The sequence below is a fragment of the Gekko japonicus genome, unplaced genomic scaffold (genome assembly GCF_001447785.1).
Source record: "Gekko japonicus isolate JY-2015 unplaced genomic scaffold, Gekko_japonicus_V1.1 scaffold409, whole genome shotgun sequence".
In the NCBI taxonomy this organism is placed as follows: domain Eukaryota; kingdom Metazoa; phylum Chordata; class Lepidosauria; order Squamata; family Gekkonidae; genus Gekko; species Gekko japonicus.
The window spans coordinates 779,120-800,898 of record NW_015161963.1 but is presented as its reverse complement, the minus strand read 5'-3'; the positions used below and the strand labels follow the sequence as shown (position 1 = coordinate 800,898).

The following is a 21,779-nucleotide window of genomic DNA, read 5'->3' as shown; positions in this document are numbered from 1 at the left end:
AGGGAAAGGGGGCTGTGTGTGTTCACCTTTTCTTTGTACCCTTGCTCACCCTGAATGCTAAAACAGGATACATGTATTATTTTTATTCATTTATTAAACTTCTATATTTTGAAGGCTGTAAGTCTGAGCTCTGGAAACACCCCCATACCTATTTGGTCTTGCTATCTGAAGAGTGGTAATGGGGAGGGGCAGCATTACCTGCTGCCATCCCAGGAACACAACAACTTGAAACTGTGAAGTTGCAGCAGATCACTCCTGTAGTAGATTGTAAGAATGAAGCAGGCAGGCATGGAAGCTAAGCAGAACCTACAAACAGCAATGCAGGTCCTAAGTTCTAGACATGCAACTTTGTTTAGCAGAATCACTGGTGGCAGTAATTGTTATCCAGTTTGGTTTTGGTACTCCAGGAAGCAAGAAAAAGAGGTGGGGTAGCCACACAGAGTCTTGGGACAACCATAGGGTTTTCTGAACTCCCCCCCGGGAGGGGAACTTGAAGGAACAGGAAGAGTTTGCATGTTCATTCCTTCACAGGGCCTAATAGGGATATGTGCAGTATGAAACCCTCACACGTGTAATTCATCTCCACGTGTTATGCAGATACATACTTCATCGGCATTGCTTCTTTTTAGAACAGCCTTCTATTATCAGGACCCACTGAATCAGCACTACAGGAGCCTGCTGAAGCTCTATGGTATCCGCTTTGACATTTCTGTCCATGGACAGGTACGTGCCTGAATTGTCCCCACAGGAGTCCTGCTGGGGGAAGTCAGAATGAGTCTGCATGGTTGATTTGAATGTTAATTTCTCCCAGGACACTTCTTTTCATGCACATCTGTTGGAGGCAGTTTCCAACAGTCTCGTTTCCCCTCCAACTCGCTAAGCATCCTACCCTCGTCTTTTTCTTTTTTCTCAATCTCTGTTGGATGCCTAGCATCCATTAATTAGGCCTACATCCTGTCTTCCTCCACCTCTTTGCATGGCTTTTAGCATACAAAGCAAGGGAACTAAAATATTGGTATCAGTTCTAAATTCACGTAAGCTGCCTTGAGAGCCAATTTTTGGCTCTAAAGTTGGGGTAAAAAGGCATTCGCAATAGATCAGCTCACTGTGATCAGGCAAAAAACCCACATCAATTTATCTTGTGATTCTTTCTCTATCCCTCTTCTTTTTTCCTTGTATTCCCTTTCCTCTTCTCTTCCTCAGGCTGGAAAATTCAGCATTGTGCCCACGGCTGTCAACTTGGGAACAGGGGCTGCCTTTCTTGGTGCTGTAAGTATGCCCCCCCCCTAAAAAAACATCTTGGTCAATCTAGGACAAGTGTAGCTCACCCAGCTTCCTGGTATGCCAAAATTCCAGGGGTGGCCCCCCTTGGCTCTGCAAATGTCTCAGGGAGAGCAAGAGATGCTGCCTGCACTTTTGGATGAAACACATAGGTCCTTCCTGCACTTGGACCTCATCCCGGGTTTTCTCTGTGTTCGACTTGCAGCCATTTACCTTGCTATTATCTCTGGCTGATTTCGCACTAGAGCTGCCTCTATGTTGCGCCGCCGTTTGCCCCAATACTATTGGTCAATTTCACACCTGAAGCTGCGGGGCTGCATTTTGACTCGCAGCTTCGCCCGATTTCCCCCGCAGTTTCGTGATCCTGTTTTTTGAGGATCACGAAACTGCGGAGGAAATCGGGCGAAGTCACGGGTCAAATGCAGCCCTGTGGCTTCGGGTGTGAAATTGACCAATAGTATCGGGGCAAACGGCGGCGCAACATCAAGGCAGCTCTAGTGCGAAACCAGCCTCTGTTTTATCTGTTGTTTTCTGCATTTATTTTGTCCTCCTCAGATTCATTTGCCTGCCCCGGGTCATAAATTCTGCATTGCAAACAGTAAACCCGGGTTTAATCTGGTGGCTCAAACCTTCTCTTTCAGGCTCATGTGGTGGCGTTCTCACCCAATCTTTTTCACCATAGCTCTCATGAAGTGTTGACTGGCCGTCATTCAAAAAATGGCTCTACCGTTTCCCACCAGTCTTCAGCCTGTAGTATAAAAGCCCACCCATTTGGGCCATCACTGACCCACCCATGCCCCAGTATTCCTTATCCGGAAGAGGCTACTGAACTGCTCCTAGCAAGTGACTTTCCCATGAGCAAGAGCCTGGGACGTGGACACAGTGGTGAAGGAGAGAAAAAGAAGCTTCACAAATTGAGCTAGATACTAAAATTCTGCTTTGTAGCAACTATTAGTGGATCAGTGTTGTAGGATCCACCCCATTACAATGAAATCGAGAAAATACCCATCTTACCTCTTGCTCATTTGATCTACTTCAGCTGCTCAGCACACCACTAGGGGAGGGGAGGGATGAAAATCTATAGCCAGGGGAGTTCTTAAAAACTCACACTGACCCTGACTAGCGAGACTAAGCAAGATGATCCACATTTCCTTGCCACAGGTCAGGCTGCATTTATGGCTGCCTGATCATCGCAGCTGAGAATGCATATAGCACTTTCAGAGTTCCAAGCACAGCCATCACGTACCTTGACTCATGTACCAACTGAGGTATATTTGTTGTCTCCTCGAAAAGTTACATTTCAAAAATTCTTTAGTGGAATCAAATCATCATTGCAAATGTTGGTTTATGCTGCATTTAACAGTCCACAGAAACTAAACATTTGTTTGTACCTGCCTAGGCCTCTGTTGTTTGCGACCTGGTTCTCCTGTACCTTGATACAAAAGCAGAGTTCTATCGGAGCGAGAAGTATGAGGAGGTAACAACTGAACACTGTTGGGTGCCAATTTTTTAAGTGAGGTGTCTGCATTTTCAAAATCCTCTGTCTCCCACAAGATCTTGCACTGTAAACTCGTAATAGTTATTTTGCCAGCATACTACAGTCCACTCCCCCATCCCCATCGATCCACCATTTCTACATTGTGTCCCAGTTCAGAGAATGGCAGGGTGTTCGAATAGTCCTCTTCTCCTTCTTGCATACAGCCTTCTGCACCGAGAGCCACGTGTGCATTTACCACTGGGCTTCTGGTGGTCTTTTCCCCTGGCTAGCTGGCTTTTGCTGGTGTCCACATGAAAATACAGGTGTAGGGTTGGGGACGCGCATTAGGAACAGCTATCCTGTATGGATCAGGAGGTTTGTACATTTTGGAAGCATGTTTTAACTTAGCCCAGAGGTCTTCAACCAATTGGTCAGGACCCTTCAGTGGGTCCCAGGACTGCACCTGTTGTGTCATAAGCCGCCTTTTTGGGGGGAGGGGGGAGGACCTGCTGCTAGGTGCTTGGAGAGCAAGAGAATCACACCCTCTGCCCATGCGCACAAAACAAGTAGCAAGACAAAGAGAAGTTACTCAAGTATGGATAAGGTTCCTTTTTAGCACATAAGAACATAAGAGAAGCCATGTTGGATCACGCCAATGGCCCATCCAGTCCAACACCCTGTGTCATACAGTGTTCAAAACCCAAGTACCATCAGGAGGTCCAACAATGGAGCCAGAACTCCAGAAGCCCTCCCACTGTTGCTCCCCAAGCACCAAGAATACAGAGCATCACTGCCCCCAGACATCGTGTTCCATCTATACCATGTGTCCAGTGTTCCCTCTAAGCTGAGTTAGTGTGAGCTAGCTCACAGTTTTTTAGCCTCTGGCTCACACATTTTTGTCTTAGCTCAGGAAGGATGGCTCCAGAGCAAATTAATTTATGCAGTAGCCAAATCGCTCGGTCACAACTTTAGTGCCAGTAGCTCACAAAGTTGAATTTATGCTCACAAGACTCCACAGCTTAGAAGGAGCAAATAGCCACTGATAGACCTCTGCTCTACATTTTTATCCACTCCCTTCTTGAAGCTATGCTTGTAGTCGCTACCACTTCCTGCAGGAGTGAATTCCGTGTGTTAATTGCCCCTCCTCTTCCCATCATGTGACTCAGGTGTCATGTTACTGCCTGTTGTGCATTTGTAACTCACTGGGTCTCACGCTTTTTTCTGGGGATTAAAGATGGGAGATTGCTGTTTTACAGGTATGAGGGTCCAGCCCCTCTTCCCACCCATCAACCTTGCTGTCCTCTCCCATTTCTTGCCATCAGTTCAGTCCTTTACCTGCTTCTACTAGGGCTGCCAAATCCCCCCGGGGGGCGGATTTCCCCCCGCTTTGGAGGACCGATTTCCGCCCCCGCAGAATCGGCCCCCGGGGGAAAACCCACCCCCGCGTGCACGTCACAGCCATTTGAGGGGAAAACTATGTTTTTGAGTTTTCCCCTCAAATGGCTGTGCCCCGCACCCAGCGTCCCCGGCGTCATGACGTCACTTCCCTGTGACGTGCATGCTGCCGGGAGCCAGCACAAAGTCCCCCGCCGGCAGAGGTAAGTCGATTTGGCAACCCTAGCTTCTACTGACTTGAGACTCCCATTTTTCAGCTTCTCACCCACCTGGAAACTAGCTCTGGGGAAGGAGATTATGAGTTTCTGGTATTTGCCCCTCTCTAAATTACACAGGACTGGCATAATTTGCTTCCCCTTTCTGAATTCTTTCCTGGCTGGATGAATAACATGCTAGAAATAAAGAAGCATTCAAACCCTAACACTATCCCTCTTGTGTTTTTGCAGGCAAAGCCACCAAAAGACACAGTTAATGTAGCTCCATAGCACTACAGACTGGAGAGGGCAGACACACGATGCCCCACTTTACGAGGGTCAACTGGAAACAACTTGAAGTGCCTCTGCAGAGTTTGTGACTCTGTTGGTGCAAAGATATAGGTCTATTGCCAGTTTTTTGTTTGTTTGTTTGTTTGTTTGTTTTACTGCACTGGAGCAAACAGCAATTCTGGGGGCCAGTTTCAGGTTAGGAAAACAATGTAGGGGAGAGGGTTAAATTTCCTTCCACCAGCGGCATAGTCCTGATCTGAATTAGGCCCCCACATGACTGCAGTTTACAAAACATTTAGGTGTTCTGCATAAAGAACTTCTAGCTGGACCTGAAGTTAGATGCACTGCATGACAAACATTCAAGGGGTCTTTCTCTCTTCCCCCTCCTGCCTTGAAATTTTAGATAAGCTTGCCAGAAGACCCTTGTCACAAAGTTGAGGTTCCTAAAATAAGGCTGAAATTAAGCTGGCCTTTCCTTTTCAAGGACTTTTAAAGGAACTTTAACAGTAGTACCAGGCTAAATGGGTCAGTTTGTCACCATAGATAGGGTTTCCAAACTTCTGGAGCATATAGGCACTTTGGGAATTTTGAGCGGGTGCCACCACAAAATGACTGCCATAGGAGGCTAATCACAAAATGTTTGGGAGTTTGCAAGCTTAACATCCTCCTATAATGGAGAATGTTTCTGCACGATGGCTTAGTGGTAGAGCATCTGCTTGGCATGCAGAAGGTCTCAGGTTCAATCCCCAGTATCTCCACTTAAAAGATCTGGCAGTAGGTGATGTGAAACACCTTTGCCTGAGACCCTGGAGAGCTGGTGCCAGTCTGAGTAGACAATACTGACTTTGATGGATCAAGGATCTGATTCAGCATCAGGCAGCTTCAGGTGTTCAGGTGATGCCTCCTGAGGGTCTTCTGAAGTACCTCCTGCTGCAATGAGGCAGAGAGAAGCCAGGACTGACACTTGGCTTTAGGGAAGTAGGAAGTAGGCACCAGGAAACACATTGATGGGCACCATGGTACCCACAAGAACTACACTGGGAACCGCTATCAAGTTATTATAACGTAACTTTTGTCTCTTTGGTATGTCATAGTAATCATGTCTTAGTAATTCACTTTTTGTTGCTATTGAGGAAACTAGAACAGAGGAGTCGTGAGATGCTTCAGTGTTTTTTTCCCCAGGTTCTCTCTGACTGAGTGTTTCAGTGGGAATTTTGCTGAGCATCAATGTTCTCGCGCAGACACCAGAGCAAGTTCATGATCAATAGGCAGCAACTGACCTCTCCCCAATGGCAGCCTCTCGTACTTGTGGGTGGCTTCCCTTCAGGCCCCCCCTTCAAACTGCTTCAGGTAGAATTGCCTTGCCAGCTGCTTGGTCATTCCTTTAAGTGCAAAAAAGGCAGCTCCAATCTCAGAGGTGAGAAAGAGGAGGAGGATCAGATGCATGGCCATCTCCAGAGGCAGCCTGATGGTATCCTTATCAGTCAGAAGGAACAACAGGACAGGCAGCTCTATCAGGAATGACAACAGGAGGAAGCCAGCAAGCTCTGGGACCTGCAGGAATCAAAGAAGAATCAGAGAATGCTGCAGATATCGAAAATGAGGAGCCCCGTCATGCAAAGTTCCGCTTTTCGTGGGTGTCAGCAGCCACTTGCCACACTGCACCAGCGAACTCACATCTGCAATAAAGCTAAAACTGATTTGCTCCTCAAACCTCTCCTCTGTGAATGGTAATGCTGGCAGTGTTCCCTCTAAGCTGAGTTAGTGTGAGCTAGCTCACAGTTTTGTAGCCTCCGGCTCACACATTTTTGTCTTAGCTCAGGAAGGATAGCTCCAGAGCTAACTAATTTATGCAGTAGCCAAATTGTTCGCTCACAACTTTAATGCCAGGAGCTCACAAAGTAGAATTTTTGCTCACAGGATTCCACAGCTTAGAGGGAGCATTGATGCTGAATATTCATGAATAAGTTTTGAATGGTCAAATATTCACCAACTATTTGGCACCTGATATATTTTATTTCAAGATTTGGTATCTGGTTGAAAAATCTGGTTTCAGTGTTCGAAATTCAGCAACTGATATTTCAAGATGGTTGCTAGTTGTAGTCCAGTGATGTTTACATTTAAGCAATATTTTATGGATGGGGGGGGATCTCTGAGGCAACTGTATTTGAGGAAGGGGAGCTGAGCTTGCTGCTCCCTTGTTCCCCTTCAGCCCCCATCCGTAAACTCTAAGAAGCAAAACCCTTGCTCACCCAAGGAAGATTTTTATCTCCAAATAAATACAAGCAGTGGCTTTGCCCACCTGGGTGTGGAGATGTAATGGAACCTTCCAAAGCAGCTGTGGGGAGGGTCTGATTGGGACTGTGCCTCCCCATGGTTATCCTCCAATAGAAGAAGAAGAAGAGATTGGATTTATACCCCGCCCTTCACTTGGAGTCTCAGAGCGGCTTACAAACTCCTTTCCCTTCCCCTCCCCACAACAGACACCCTGTGAGGTGGGTGGGGCTGAGAGAACTCTGACACAAACTGCTCTTTTTCAAGGACAGCTGTGCCAGAACTTGTTACTGACCCAAGGTCACATCAGCAGGTGCAAGTGGAGGAGTGGGGAATCAAACCCGGTTCTCCCAGATTAGAGTCCGCACACTTAACCACTACACCAAACTGGTGTAGAAATCCTCCTTCTTTGGTATTAGCAATCTGAGTGCATTTTTAATTGTTATTCTATAAAAATTAATAACTGCAGAGAGTGATTACCATGTCTATGATCCCAATGGCTCCCCAAGACTGCTTTTTAGGGATATACTGTACATCAGGAAATCTATCACAGATCCCCACCATAGTGTTGGTTTGCCCCTTAAGGTGGTTAAGGGAACCAAAGGTTGGTGTTTGTGCAGCTAACGGTGCCATCCTAAACAGAGTTACACTCTTCTAAGCCCATTGCCTTTATTGGACTTAAAAGGGTGTAACTCTTCTTAGAATGGTACTGTAGGGGCCAAACTAGATGTTACGGTGTCCACAAGTCTGACCTGTGAAAGCAAAGGCCATTTTAAAGCTGAACTTGGCCACTTAAAACAGGTTTTTTTCAGCACTCGAAAAGCTACCGGGGGTCGGGGGGGTTGGACAAGACTGCCTGGTCCCACAGCCTTGAATGCCGTTTTTATGCCGAGTCAGGATCGGTCATCCTTGTGGAATTTTTAAATGGCTGAGTGTCACTTTTAAATTGGAACTGGCATCCATGGTTGGACTTGAAGATGCCACAATGTCTGGTTTAGAGGTCCACGCAGATAGAAATACTCCAAAATTTCTTCATTCTTTAGAGAAGTCTGGGATTTATTTATTTATTTATTATCTGATTTATACCCCGCCCTCCCCGCAAGCAGGATGACAACATGAAGACTCCCCTCCCACAGGATCTTACCTTTCCTTGCAGGTTCCCAATGTATCCAAGGTAGAGACGCAAACCTTCCAATAAGATGATAATCAGATATGCACCAACTAGGAGAACTTGATAGTAAGTGGGCAGGAGGTTGTACTGTAAGAAGGGGTCATGATTTAGAAAGAGAAGGGTAAAAAGAAAGTTGCCATACAAGTCAAGAGCTCTGCACATTAGTCTAGAATAGGTCTTTAATGTTTCTAATCCCAGACAAGGAGCATGGGATCCAGGCACAAGCTTGCAACAGGAAGTCATGTGATTATCAATAACATGAAAAGGAGGAGCCAAAATTATGACTTCGCTGGTAGAGAGAGAAACTTTACAATGCAGATGTGCAACGAGCTTTGGAAAAGGGAGGGTGGCCCTACCAGGCTGTGCTGGGTGAGATGAAGAGAGTGATGACAAGGGAGAGCTTTGGCAAGGAGGTACATGTCTAAACCTTCCTGTCCTGAAAAGGAATCTTCTCCCCTGCTGAGTGACCTTGCCTTGCTGTCCCGCTGCCCCTCTGAGGAGACATGGCAGCTTTGCTCTCTAGGCATGTGCACGCACAGTCCCCCAAAAGGCAATTGTCCAGGGACACTGAGGGTCACAGTCCGTCAAAGACCACTGATCTGAAAAAATGGCTTCCTTCACCTGCTGAAGCAAAAATAAACAGGCTTCGCAGGGAACCTTAGAGTCTAGCAGTTTTTTATTCTAACATAAGCTAGGACGCAGTTCTAGTCCATGAAAGTTTTCGTAGATTCAAAACTGATTTGTCTTTAATGTTAACCTGGAGCCTTGTGGCATATTCTCCCCCTACATCGGGCCTTCAGATCACTGTAAGGGAGTGGAACGGGCACCACAGCACCCAGCGCGCGCACAGAATAGGTCTAGAAGCCGTAGAAAGGTGGGCTTAATTTAAACAAGAAGAAATGTTTCTATCATTCAATCAAAGAAAAAACAGGAAGTTTCTGGAATGTCCTTGGAGTTTTTCAGGAGGGAGACAGGACACCCCTGGAGCAGGTTATTTCAGGTCACCAGTTCAAACATTTGACGGAGCAGATCGTCTCTTCCTCCCCAGCACAGGAAGCCTCCCTGATTCCCCAGATGGAATTCTTCCAGTCTGGGCAAATCAGCCATGTTAGCAAGACTGCAGAGCTCTGGGAACCAGCCACCCCCATCAGCCTGCACATATCCATCTGTGACGGATCTTTAAGACTTGGACAGTAGGGATTCAGACTTGGGCCTCCCAGGTCTCAAAACAACACTGTAACCACTATACCACACTGGCACTCCTATCAGACACTTGTACAGCAAAATTCAAGAGGTGCGTGGTCGGGATCTTTTGCAACGTTCTCAAGGAACACCTCAGACCACACACGGGACGTTTGAGGAGCATCGAAAGCATTTTGGATGGGCCTTGTCGCTCATCCAGTTCAGTGGAGAAAGCAGCAGATGCCCAATGTGCAAAAATCCTCATCAACCGAAAGATACTTCAAAAAAGGAGCTGTACACATAAGCCCTCAAGGGACTGTTAATGTCTATGGTGTGCCATTACCTTAAGTTCCAGCATGAGTCCCTCTGCCAGACACCAGAAAGGGAAGTAAAAGACGTTGAAATACAGCATCATTTGCAGAGGCAAACAGGAAAGCACCTCCTGTCCTGGCCAGGAAATAAAACAAGCAAGATCATTTTCAGCCCACACTTTGATATTGTTGGGAAGAGAATGGTTTCCTCTAGAAAGTTTGCTGTATTAAAAAAAAAATTATAAGCCACCTTTCCAAAATATTGCCCATAGTAATGTGGAAAATGGGTATTTTAAAAAATAAAACACGCAAGTTTCAGTGAGCACTTGCAGGAGAACTTCCCTCGGAACAGTGTGCCCAGTGTTAGTAGTGCGCGAGACAGATGCCGTGACAGTGAGAGGTGCCTGCCTGGGGCTGACCTTGCAGATGTCACCCGTTGCAGGACAAACCATGACTCCAACCCAGCCTCTCTTGCTGCTTTGAAAGGTACTGAATTGCAACTCATGGCACTGGTGGATGTGGCTGGGAACCTGCGCCTTCCCACCCATCCCAGAGAACAACATGGTTGTGGCTGTATGTGAATGTGCATCACATTTGTATCCAAGGGCCAGTCCCACGTATGAACCTCCTTAGCGGGAGTGCGGCAAAATGGTTTCATGAGCTTTTAAAATAATGAAGTAGTTAATAAGTGGTTAATAATTAAGGAGTTAATAATTCTTTTTTTTTTAATTAGGGGGGGACACAGAGTAGATTAAGGGTAAAAGCAGGGCTATTTTTGGGCAGGAACGGAGTTCCGGCTGGCTCCTGAGTTGGCCACGCCCAGCAGGAGCTCATTAGCATAACAGGCCACACCCAACAGCAGAAACTCATTAGAATTGACTACATTAGGGGTGTGTGGCCTAACATGCAAAGGAGTTCCTGCTACAAAAAAGCCCTGGGTTTTGACAACAATCAAGGTAAACAGAATAAGAAGCAAAAGGTGGGTGTGGCTGGATGACCACACTTCTGGTAACATGGGGGTATGGCCTAATATGCTAATGAGCTGTACTATAAGGGGTGTGGCCTGATATGCTAAATGAGTTTCTGCTGTTGGGTATGGCTTATTATGCTAATGAGTTCCTGCCCTGGGTAAAAGGTACACAGAAGTAATATCAAGAGCTGAGCAATTTTGCACTAAAAACTCGAATACCCTATCTTTCTTTAAAAGTTACAAGGCACTGAATGAAAAGATGAACAAAGAATGGGATCGTGAATGGGGCTTTAAAAAAAATCTGTGAACAGTAATTTGCAGGAATTCAATATTTTTCTGTTGCCGCGAGCTCACCCCAAGGAACATGCTATGTGCCCTCTTGTTCTATTATGCTCTATTTCATGTGAGATGCCAGATCTCAAAGAGAGGAGCAGATATAGCTTTTTTCTCCAGGAAGAATGAATACAAATACGCAAGTATGAACATAAAAGGACCGGGTAGCTCAATGCTGGTAAAGTAGTGTGTGTTACTAAACTGCTCATCACAGTTGTTTGTGGGGGGAAAGACTTCAACAATCAACACACAAGAGGCTATTGCAGAGTTAATTAATAGCATGCAGAGCAGGATTTTGGCAGCATGGGATTGTGGGTATGGGATGGTACAATCTAGCACGAATCCGTTGAGGGCCAACCCAGACATTATACATTCTCTACAGACACACTACAGCTACTGCAAATTAAGTTTCCATGTGCTGCAGAGGCCCAATTTGGATTGGGACCATGGCACCAAGGGGAGGTGCCTCCCCCCTGCTCCTCCCCTTTCCCAAGATGGCCCAGTTCCCAACCAACCCTACTTGTGAACAATGTAATCAGAAGAGGGGTACTTTAAGTACAAAGGGGAAAGGAAATGGAATAGCAGCCAGTTGCTATTAAGGTCCTGAAGCTGAGCTTCTGCTTCACCGCTTTCTTGCAGGTAAACTCTTAAAGCCTGAGCCGCTGGCCAAGAGCTCTTTGCTTGGAGCTTGGAGGAAGGTCTGCTGCCAGAAAGAGGCAGAGAGAGAGAAGAACCATGCCCGGTTTCTTTTTCTCCTTTCTCGTATTTGTTTGCACAGTATTTTTGTATCCTAAGCTGCTTTGGTTCCCCGTTGTGGAGAAAGGTAACATGGAAACATTTAAAGCAACACACAAATGTCCATGTTTTGATTTGGGAGGGGATGCATTAGTGGCGCTGCTCCCAGTCCCCATGGAAGATCATCCTGGCACTGTTCATACCTGGGGTGTAGATCTGTCTCAGGCCACAGTCACCGGTCTTGTTGTTGATGAAGAGGGAGCCGCTGAATGTCGTCAGACCCCTCCGGAGGTGGGGAGGCAGGGGAGTCTGCAGAGCCATAGCCCTGGGTGTGGGTCGTACTCCACCACCCTGCTCTTCACTCTCACACCCTTGAGCTGGATCAGGCAGTGATCTGCTAATTTCATTACCTGGCTGGGCAGCACAGCTGCCACTCAGATGCTAAGCCTGGGGATTAAAGTGGGGTGCAGCAAGGAGAAAACAACCCTCCTCTGGTACAGCTGCCATCTCCTTTGCTGGCCGCTGTGCTCCTTTCATTTAAACACAACTTGCAAGGGGGGGAGGATGCAAACTTTTCAACCACCTTATAACAGTTATTTATTTCCATACCCTGAATGCTTTATCACCTTATTTCTGCAGCTCAGACTGCTGCCTTTTCTTCTGGTTCTTGTGGTCAAGCAAGTCAAATGCAGCCCACACCTGCCAGGGTTCTAGCAACCTCCCTGCCTTTGCAGTCCCAGGGAGCTGGGATGCTAATCCATGAGTGATGGGCCATCGATTCAGCTCTACAGGCTACAAGTTGGGGCTGGCCTGCTTTAACAGCAGACACTTGCAAGCAATGTTTTTTCCTGAAATGGTGGCAGAAGCTTTACCTGTTCAGCTCCTAAGCTGCTGTAGGACCCCAAAAGCAGCAAACCCATTTGCAGGGCATCTCCTCACCTGCTGCCATAACTGAAGGTACAGCATTGCATGGTGGGTGTTGGATTCCCCTTGAGGTGATTCGGGCTACAATCTCAGGCACATTTAAGCTATGCTCCTTTAAAGACAAAATAGGAGTTACTTCTGAGTAAACTTGCATAGGAGCAAGTGGCATATGTATTGCTTATGCTGAAAATAGGAGCTAAGGCATGATTGCTCAGTCTAATGCTTATGATGGATCCATGCTAGGATTCTAGCTGGCACGTAGTCATTTCTCAAGCAACTGCAGGCTAGACTAACCCTAGAAATACTGAAGAGGGGAGTGACAAGAGTGCCAATGGGCTGGGGGAGGGAAAACCCATCCAGGTCGCCTTTTATGCCTTTATCAACAGCAGCTTGATTGCAAAAATCATAAGAGAAAGCTTTTCACCACATGGCAATAAACAGTTTCAGCCTGCTAATCTCCGAGCAGCGGGGCACTCTTAAAGGCACAAGCACACTGGCCTGTTGAAAAATTGGCAATTCAGTTTGCTACTTGGAATGTGTGGTTGTGCACCTGCATTGTTAGAAAGGGAGGATCCAGGAGGAAACAGAAGCGATACCCACAAAGGCAGAGGGGCAGCCCATTCAGTCAGAACTACCCAAACCACCTTCAGACGGAGGAGGAGAAGAGGAGATTGGATTTTTACCCCGCCATTTACTACACAAAGGAGTCTCAGAGCTGCTTACAATCTCCTTTCCCTTCCCCTCCCCACAACAGACACCCTGTGAGGTAGGTGGCGCTGAGAGAGCTCTGAGAGAACTGCTCCTGAGAGAACAGCTCTGAAAGAACTTGTAACTGACCCAAGGTCACACCAGCAGCTGCGTGTGGGGGGAGGAGTGGGGAATCAAACCCGGTTCTCCCAGGTTAGAGCCTGCGCTCCTAACCACTACACCAAACTGGCTCTCATTGTAAAGCTTCTAGCATGGAGCTTTATCATATGCATGTGTGAGTCAAGAGGATGATAAAACACCCAGAAGCAGGACCAGTGCAAACTAGCCCATGGCAAAGACGACAGAATCTCAAGTGTGGCTTCATACATTAGTTTATTATCAACCTAGAAAAAGAGCACACATTGTGAGACAGCTAATCTTGCAGGAGCTGAATAAAGTGAGTGGCAATTCAGACTGGCCTGATGAAATTGTGAAGGCAGAGGAGATGCAGGCGGGCAAATACCGTCTTTATTTCTTTGCACCTCTCGCAGTTATGTAAAAAGCAGAAATTCAGTGGCATGAAGGTGAAGTGGTGCAGTTGTCCTGCCTTCTGAAACCTGTGTTCATGTCCTCGGGCTGGGCAAGGTAAACGGTGGAAGCTCTGTTAAGTCAACGCACAGGAGATTCACAGCACTGAGATGGACTAATCCTATGTGCAGAGATGGAGAGAGTTCAGCAGCTGCTTCTCCCAGAGCTGTGCCCTGGAAAAGAAAACTCAGGCACCCCAACCATGCACAAAATCCACCTTTAGGCCACGGATAGGGCCAGATGCAAACCATAAGGATCATGCTGAGTCTCCCATCCCTCCACCCAGGTGGTCTGGAAAAAGAGTCTGTTTGATCTCAGAGCCTCAAAAGGGGTACTGACGGCCCAGGGTAAGGATGGTTAGGGACAAGAAGGATCTATTATTTGGAGAGGCATAGCATTTAGAAGCCATGCTGCTTGATAGGCAGGGCTGCACAGGCTGGAGGGGGGGACAAATTCTGCACCAATGTGAACTAAATTCTATGACATATGTGAATGTATGCAAGTTAAGCGTATTTCTCACTGATTGCCTAATTTTTTCAGGGGGGGGGGGAATGACAAGGAGGCTATTCCCACTGCCAGTGAATCAAAATGTTATTCAGCCTCCCCCTTCCCCAGCACCAAGAGATTCCAAAAGGCATTGCTCACACATTATCAAGCACATCTGTATAGCTATGAAGGCTAAAAATGTGTTCTTCTTTTTTTAAAAAACAAGAGCGAGAGATGCTCAAAAATCTGGATCCTGTGTCCATATCCCATGCTCCTCGTGCAGCATTGCAGCATATACACAGCCCCATATACAGGGCAAGCCGGGAGGCAAGATGAGAGGACCAGGAGAAAGCATGAGGTGCAGCACATATGCCAAATGAGTGACCGCAGCTCTCATGCTGTAAATATCTAAGCTGTTGCAGCAGCAGCAAGAAAAGCCCACTCGCTCATGAAATCAAGCTGGACGTCTCACCTCCTCTCTCCTGGTGGAACTGAAGCAACTTCCAGGTTGGTTGCCTCTGCAGGAGGGTCTAATTGAGCCCCCCCGCTGCTCTGACTGCAGGAAAAGCACGCACGCACTGGGAGAGGGAACCACAAAAGGAATGGAGTTGAAGAAGGAATGTTGGGATTGTGGATGGCTAGTGGAAAGAAGCTAGCCAGGGAGCAATGCATGGAGATCTTCCTCTGCTCAGAAGTTCTTGGGGTCTCCTTTCTGGCTCCTGAATGTTACAATATTTGCCGGAATGTGCAAAGCACCCATATTTACACGTCTTCCACACTGCTCCACTGAATTAATGGAGAGGTTTCCAAAGGACGCAGTGGACAGTGTGATGTTCCGCTTGGCTGTGACAAACTGGTTACTGCAGAGGGACCACCTTTCCCTCTGGTTGGCTTGCAGGACTTTTTAAAGCCACTCTATGGCTACTAAAGTGCAGGTTCATCTGGTCAAGTACGTTCCCAAAAGGCGATGTAGAAGGAGGTCAAGCCCAGGGACGGGTTCATAGGAAGATGCCGGATTTGTTGAAGTCATGGAAGTGTGCGTGGCGTGCAGCTCTCCATTGGCTACTGTGGAGTCTCAAGAGAACCAGCATTTCCCAGGGTCATTATGAGCCTTTCCCCGTTAGCCAGGACATGTCTCCAGTTCTATAGGAAAGACAGAAAGGAGTTTCATTGTAGGAGGGTTTCCCAAACTTTCCCCTGAGCAAGTTAACAAGGCTGGAGACAGGCAATTGTGGCTGGGAAGTACAAACCCTACAACACCTTTTTCCTGAAACACCCTTGAGGACCAGTTATTTGCCCCATTGGGGAAACACACATGTTGCCCACCCAGTATACATAAGTTCACAAGGAGCCAAACAGCAGCCTGGGTTCATTTCAGGTTGGGAATCCTGCACAGGGGAGAAGGGGTGAGACTTAAGCCTCCTCTCCAAAACAGGCCCCTACACATCTGAGAATTGCATTTCAAAAATTGTAAGCTCCAAACAAGGAACTCCTGGCGCACATATGGTATGAAAGAAGATGGGGCAGGTCTGAAAACCTTGGAACATGTAAGTCCTTGTGCTCTTCGAGTTAAACAGGTTTTACAGGGGTTTTGTACCGTTTTCAAAAGCCTGCAAAGTCTGTTTCAACAGTGGTAAACATGGGAAGCGAAACCTTTACTTCCAAACTGTTGTCTGTCCGTTATTCCGTCTGGGGGGGCAATGAAGCTCCCGGTGACCCGGCAACGCCGCTGGTTGCCGGGGGCTGTTTTGCCGCCCCGAGGAAGGTGGGCAGCAACAGCCTTGCGTCGTGACATGGGCAGGGGGCGGAGCCGGCTTGGATAAGCCACATGGCTCCGCTCCCGCCAGAGGAGAGTTGCTCCAACGTGCTCGCCCACCCTCCCGCCCTGTTCTTAGTGTAGGCTACGGCCGGTTGCCTATTGGGGCCAGGTAGGAATTTTTCGCTTTTACCCAATATTGGCTGAATGGGTGGAGGTGTTTTTGCCTACCTTGCACTGGGAGCAGTGGAGGGAATAGTTGGTGGTGGGTTGACACCTAAATAGGCTGGTCACTTGGCAGGTTGATGCGGGCAAGTAACCGGAACCGGTGAGCACCTTACGGCATTTTCCCCATTAGGGAACAGGGGGGTCATTAGGAACTGCCTTCGGATTTCCAAGGTCCAGGGTGGGGAATGGTGATCACCTCCTCTGGGAACCTCTTAGGGTATGCTCCTCTCTGCAAGCTGCAAGGCTTCAGGGGTAGGCGCTCCTAGGTGGCGACCAGTTTGCTGGGCTGCTGGTCATGAGCCAGACCGATGGCTCTGGACCGGAGCTGGGTGACCCGCCCGAGAAAAGGGCAAGGAGGTTTGTCAGGGGAGTGACACCTGCCTTGCCTGTTCCGTGCTCGCTTAGCTGGTCCCTTGCCGCAATGTTGTGTTAAATAGTTAATAAAGTGGCCCTTGTTTACTTCCAAACTGTTGTCTGTCCGTTATTCCGTCTGGGGGGGCAAAGATGGCAAATCCGCACAAGCATTTTGATGGTACAGAAGTCACAGCTAATTGTTTTAGGGTGTCATGGCTCCAAAAGCCACAAGACGAGGCTACAAGTCAGGACCACAAGCCCAGCTAGAAGGCTTTGGATTCCCACTGCTGGAAACAGGATGCTGCGCCAGGCAGAGGTCCGTGAGATGTGCAGCCCCCACTCTTCCCAGCGCCCTAGGGGAAAGGCTGGGGCTCAACCACTTGCCAGAGAAAGGGGGGAGAGCCTCACCATGGAGTGCAAATTTCTTATGACCCCCTCTTTCTGTTGCCGCTTTGGAGGTTTTGCAACAATACATCAGCTAGCAACAGTCACCTAATGAGTTCCGTTTCTTCCACTGGCTTCCTATCCCCTTTCCTATCCAGCATGAACTCCTCCGTGTTACCTTCAAAGCTTCCTCTCGACTTGCCCTCCACACTTCTACTTCATGGTCCTCATGTCCTAACAGACTGCTTTACTCCTCCCACCATCAGCCACCCAAAGGTCTCTTGTTCACTTAGGGTCAAAGCACACGACTGTTTATAATGTGCATCATCACCTGTGCAGAGCAAGTAACACTTTCCTGGGGCCATTGTGGGTCAAGGAGATGGTGCCATGGGCAAGGCTGAAGCCACTTGTTCCCCTTGGTCCCCATCCAAGTCAGGGCTCCAACATGCTTGGGTAATGAGTTGCCTTGCCCCCGATGTCTATTTCCCTCAAACTCAGGTTGGGAGAACTCAGAACACTACACGTTAGAAATCACAACCCTTCTGAAGATTATTTATTCTCCTCCCCTTGCTACCCTTATGCCCAGAGCTCCTTCCCGGAACACCTACCTGATGACCCTTCCTTCCTTCCTATCCCTCCCCCAAATCACCTTTCCCAGGTAGCTGTCAGCTTGGTGCCATGGGCAAGGCTGAAGCCACTTGGTCCCCATCCAAGTCAGGGCTCCACATGCTTGGGTAAATGAGTTGCCTTGCACCCGATGTCTATTTCCCTCAAACTCAGGTTGGAAGAACTCAGAACACTACATGTTAGAAATCACAACCCTTCTGAAGATTATCTATTCTCCTCCCTTGCTACCCTTATGCCCAGAGCCCCTTCCTAGAACACCTCCCTGATGACCCTTCCTTCCTTCCTATCCCTCCCCCAAATCACCTTTTCCCAGGTAGCTGTCAGCTTAACCCTGCAGTCTTCTTTCCAAATGAACCTACACCTAAGTATGTGTATCCCACATCTGCCCACATCCACCCACTATTCCGTTTCCTTTGCTCACTCCCTCTCCCAGGAATGTCTCCATTCTGAGTGGAACCTCCTCAGGAAAGAAACCCATCTTGTTGTCATGGCTATGCAGTAAGCAGCCATGTATGTTGATGATATTATGGAGATAATAATACAAAGCCAGCCAGAGTCAGCAGTGTTCCCTTCAAACTGGCCCGCTGAGCAAGCAGAATCCCAAGGGCTTATGGAGATAATAATACAAAGCCAGCCAGACTGGCACGCTGAGCAAGCAGAATCCCAAGGGTCGGTGTTTATTCACCATTCCACATGCATGCATTGGGGACTCCAGAGTGTCTTAGCCATGCTGTTCTTTCTCACTACCATGGCTTCCTACTCCCATCACTGTGTTCAGATAGCAAACTCAACATACAACACCACCTTTGCCTGCTCTTCCAAAGAAGCCCATACAAATTAGCAGCCAACATAAATAGTCCTGCCCACGGTGCACGGGCATCGTTTGTGGAACACGGAGAGAGAAAGAGAGAGAAGCCAGCTCTCTTCTCAGTTTGCAGAGTCTGCTCTCCACCAAGCTGGCTATCAGGATAAACTTTTCTTCATTATAGGTGACCAGCTGAGATGCTGTTTTCAAGCAAGTCTTTGCATACCCGACAGTTCCTATGTGCACAGAAAGAATGATTCAAATGATCCTGGAGCCTTCCTATCCCTTTTGGTAGGAACCAGCTTCCAAGTTATCTTCAAAGAACGTAAAAAAGTAAAAGACAAAAGGGGAGGTGCTAGCATGGCTCAGTGCCTGCTGACAAAATGCTCAACTATCCATAGATACAACGCCCAGGGTGGGGGTAGGGGGGACATCCAGATCTGGGTTCCTCTCCTAATAATTGCAACTTCAACATTGTTGGCAGGCTCAAAGCAGCAACTCAAATATACGTACGTTCCATAACGGATCGACAGCCTTAAATTGCAGCAGTAAAAGGAGAGAGAGAGAGAAAGAAGAAGAGGAGAATCAACATTTGAGCCTAACTGGTTTACTATCTTGCAAAAACCCTTATGTAGGTCTGGGTACCATCCTTACACAAAAATCTGCATCAAGAAAAGTGGATTTGTGGGTGAATGTGCAGAGGGAGATGAAAGGACTGTTTCTGTAAATTCACCTCAAAGCAAGTGTTTCACCTCATTTTAATCACCGGGATGGCCTTGCTAGCAGACAACTGTGCAGTACACTAAGGGATGTGTAGTTCCTTAAGAGAAGATGGTCTTAGCTACTTGCAACAAGAATGTTTTGATGTTTGGGTACAGAGAGTGAGAATGAGGAGAGGCAGAAAAACTGGAGTGACATACAACTCTTGATCTCAAGTTGGACTTGAAAAATCTGTCAATCTTTGCCTATTGGACTGGCCTGATCCTGTTCTCAGACATGAGGTCAATGCCGTGCATTGTTGACGCTATGCCCATGTCGAGTCTTTGGAAATCCCACTGCCACCACTCTGGCTCCTGAAATTTTACCAGGCGTTGCCCAAAACACTGTAACCAGAGCCCTGCCAAAGGGAGGGGGGACCGGTGCACAGACTAGAAACTAGCACTGAAATAAATTCTAAGATGTTCTGTGCCCAGTGCCAGACGTCATGTTTCAGCACACTGCCTTTACTCTCACCCTCTGGAAGTGGGGAAGGGATCACAGAAGTTGACAAATCCTTTCCTTCTGGTGGTCAAACAATATTACAAAGAGAAAAGAACCAAATCGACAGGATGGGAAGCTAAAGCCTCACCTCCAGGGCTCCTACTTACTCTACGTCTCTTTTCCTGATAGCTCTTCCGGCTCCCATGACATCGGCAACCTTGGAGACAATTGGGTCGTAATTCATACTTGCCACAGCAATCACCTCATCATTCCTAAAATGAAAGATCACATGAGCTGGAAGACAGAGGAGAAGGAGGGGAACGGAGGCTCTGCAAACCATTTGAAGAACTGGAAGGAACTCTTCCTTAGATGCACAACATTTGTGTCTCTGGAAACAGAAGGACACTTGTCTCTGATTCAGTGTCACCTTAAGGGGCCGTCCACCATTGCCCAATCCAAGGCAAGCTTCAAGCAACTCCAAGCAATGCATCTCCAAGCAACGATATTTTTAGAGCTTGGGGCCGCTTGAGAAGTACCCTTGTTTTGCTCATCTCCTTTACTTTCCAGGAAAAACCAGTTCTGTGACCTTGAAGCAGAAGACTGGCTGTGCAAACTACCAGTTCTGTGACCTCTCTTACACTACCCCTATGACCAAGAAACCTTACTCTCAAAGCCTGATCAGATTTACATTTTTATACGTTTCTTTTTTCTAAATTAATAAAGTGACAAGTGACCAGATCAATGCATAAATGTTCATGTGACATTAAAAAAAAATCCCCCAAGGGGCCACCCTGCCTCATGCATGGGAATAGGATTGCAATTAGCTGGGATGCAAGCCTGATATTTCAGTTGCAAAGCTGGGAGGAAGCCAGACCCATAATGCAGTCTGGTAGAGCCTCTGTTTGGCAGGCAGAAGGTCCCAGGTTCAATCCCCAGTACCTCCAGGTAAGGATCAGGTAGGAGGCAATGGGAGAGGCCTTGACCTGAGACCCCGGAGAGCCGCTGCCAGTCTGAGTAGACAATACTGACTTTGTGATGGACCAATGGTCTGATTCTGTATAAGGCAGCTTCATGTGTTCATAATTCACTGTGAGTTCTGGTTTCACATTATTTCTGCCTTCACCTTCAGGGCAAACGTGCACGCTGACTTTTCACAGGGAACCCTCACTGCAAAGTGAGAGACTCTTGCAATTCGTCCACTTTCAAAGCTCCTTACAATTGAGTCCCGTACGTGACAAATGAGCTACAGAACTAAACACTGCAGTTTTCAGAAGAAGGGATTCTGTTTCAGTTTCTTCCATGGTAAAAGGAAGAGGAAAAGTTGCAAAGGATTAAACGAGCTCTTGCTTATAAACACTGATGAGTGTGTGAGTCACACCATGGAGTCACACTACCTGGAAGGCTCTTTGCTTTTGCTGCAGCAAATTAACTCTCCTACTCCTCTGCACAAACGGAACACACTTAAGCGTTTGTGATTAGAAATGTTCCCTGCTGTTGTTTTTTAAAAGGACTGTGGCCCTGCAAAATTCATTCTTGGGTCTGAGGAGAGAGAGTGCCAATAAATCAACAGGCTAGAAGACTGTGCCTCTAAACCTGGAAGCTGATTATGTGCACCATGGCGTCCAGGCCAAGAGTTAAAGCCAAGTATCCTGTGTAACATTAAGGGATGCTGGGCACATGACTCAGATTGCACATGGCTGCTTCATTGACTCCCCAAGCAACCGCCTGCATTTGCACGTCTTTCTCTCAATGTAAGAACTGGTAAACCCTTGTCCTAACCAGTTCACACAGATAAAGAAAAGCCATTTCTTGCTAAATGTCATCTGTTATGCAGAAGTTATATCCTCTCCCCACCCACTAAAAAAACACTGCAGTCATTTGATTATGGATAATACCAATTTCTTCTATGTCTTGATAGCTGCAATTGCACAGCTAGACAAGGTGAAACAGTCCAGGGGATAGGCAATCACCAAGCAGAGAGAGAAGAGAGGAAGGCAGAGGGCAGCCTCTTCCCACACTACCTGCCAGGTAAGCTGCTTTTCCCAGATTAGCCCAATGGTGGAAGAAAGCACAGGTGAACTGAAGGCAGCCCCCTCACTTCCCAACATACAGAACCAGGACAGCAA

The 21,779-nt window shown here is 47.4% G+C and overlaps 3 protein-coding genes across 3 annotated transcripts in view; 1 reads left to right on the top strand and 2 right to left on the bottom strand.

Annotated features, from left to right (window-relative positions):
- P2RX6 (purinergic receptor P2X, ligand gated ion channel, 6) overlaps window positions 1–4,674 on the top strand; it is a 19,534-nt gene extending 14,860 nt beyond the window's left edge. Inside the window, exons 10-13 of the mRNA XM_015429588.1 lie at window positions 630–723; window positions 1,204–1,269; window positions 2,681–2,758; window positions 4,600–4,674. Of these exons, the coding sequence (XP_015285074.1) occupies window positions 630–723; window positions 1,204–1,269; window positions 2,681–2,758; window positions 4,600–4,638 (277 nt within the window). The 3' untranslated portion in view covers window positions 4,639–4,674. The remainder of the gene's footprint in view (window positions 1–629; window positions 724–1,203; window positions 1,270–2,680; window positions 2,759–4,599) is intronic.
- A 1,287-nt stretch (window positions 4,675–5,961) lies between these two features.
- Window positions 5,962–11,935, bottom strand: LOC107126086 (transmembrane protein 17B-like). Its single transcript, XM_015429587.1, has 4 exons — window positions 11,818–11,935; window positions 9,609–9,712; window positions 8,057–8,170; window positions 5,962–6,192 (listed from the first exon to the last, which is right to left on the bottom strand). Exons 1-4 carry the CDS (start codon window positions 11,933–11,935, stop codon window positions 5,962–5,964), a joined length of 567 nt encoding a protein of 188 aa, XP_015285073.1.
- A 3,455-nt stretch (window positions 11,936–15,390) lies between these two features.
- The window catches only part of AIFM3 (apoptosis inducing factor, mitochondria associated 3), a 34,259-nt gene continuing 27,870 nt past the window's right edge, over window positions 15,391–21,779 (bottom strand). The window contains exons 19-20 of the mRNA XM_015429586.1: window positions 19,821–19,925; window positions 15,391–15,442 (exon numbers count right to left, since the gene is read on the bottom strand). Coding sequence (XP_015285072.1) covers window positions 15,403–15,442; window positions 19,821–19,925 — 145 coding nt within the window. The 3' untranslated portion in view covers window positions 15,391–15,402. The remainder of the gene's footprint in view (window positions 15,443–19,820; window positions 19,926–21,779) is intronic.

Bases quoted from the DNA above. Each gene is read 5' to 3' on its own strand.
- LOC107126086 (XM_015429587.1), bottom strand. From the start codon at position 11,935: ATGGCTCTGCAGACTCCCCTGCCTCCCCACCTCCGGAGGGGTCTGACG. The intron at 9,713-11,817 runs GTATGAACAGTG...TTTCCTGGCCAG, and splicing joins GAGACAGATCTACACCCCAG to GACAGGAGGTGCTTTCCTGT. The intron at 6,193-8,056 runs GTAAGATCCTGT...TGATTCCTGCAG, and splicing joins TTGGGAACCTGCAAGGAAAG to GTCCCAGAGCTTGCTGGCTT.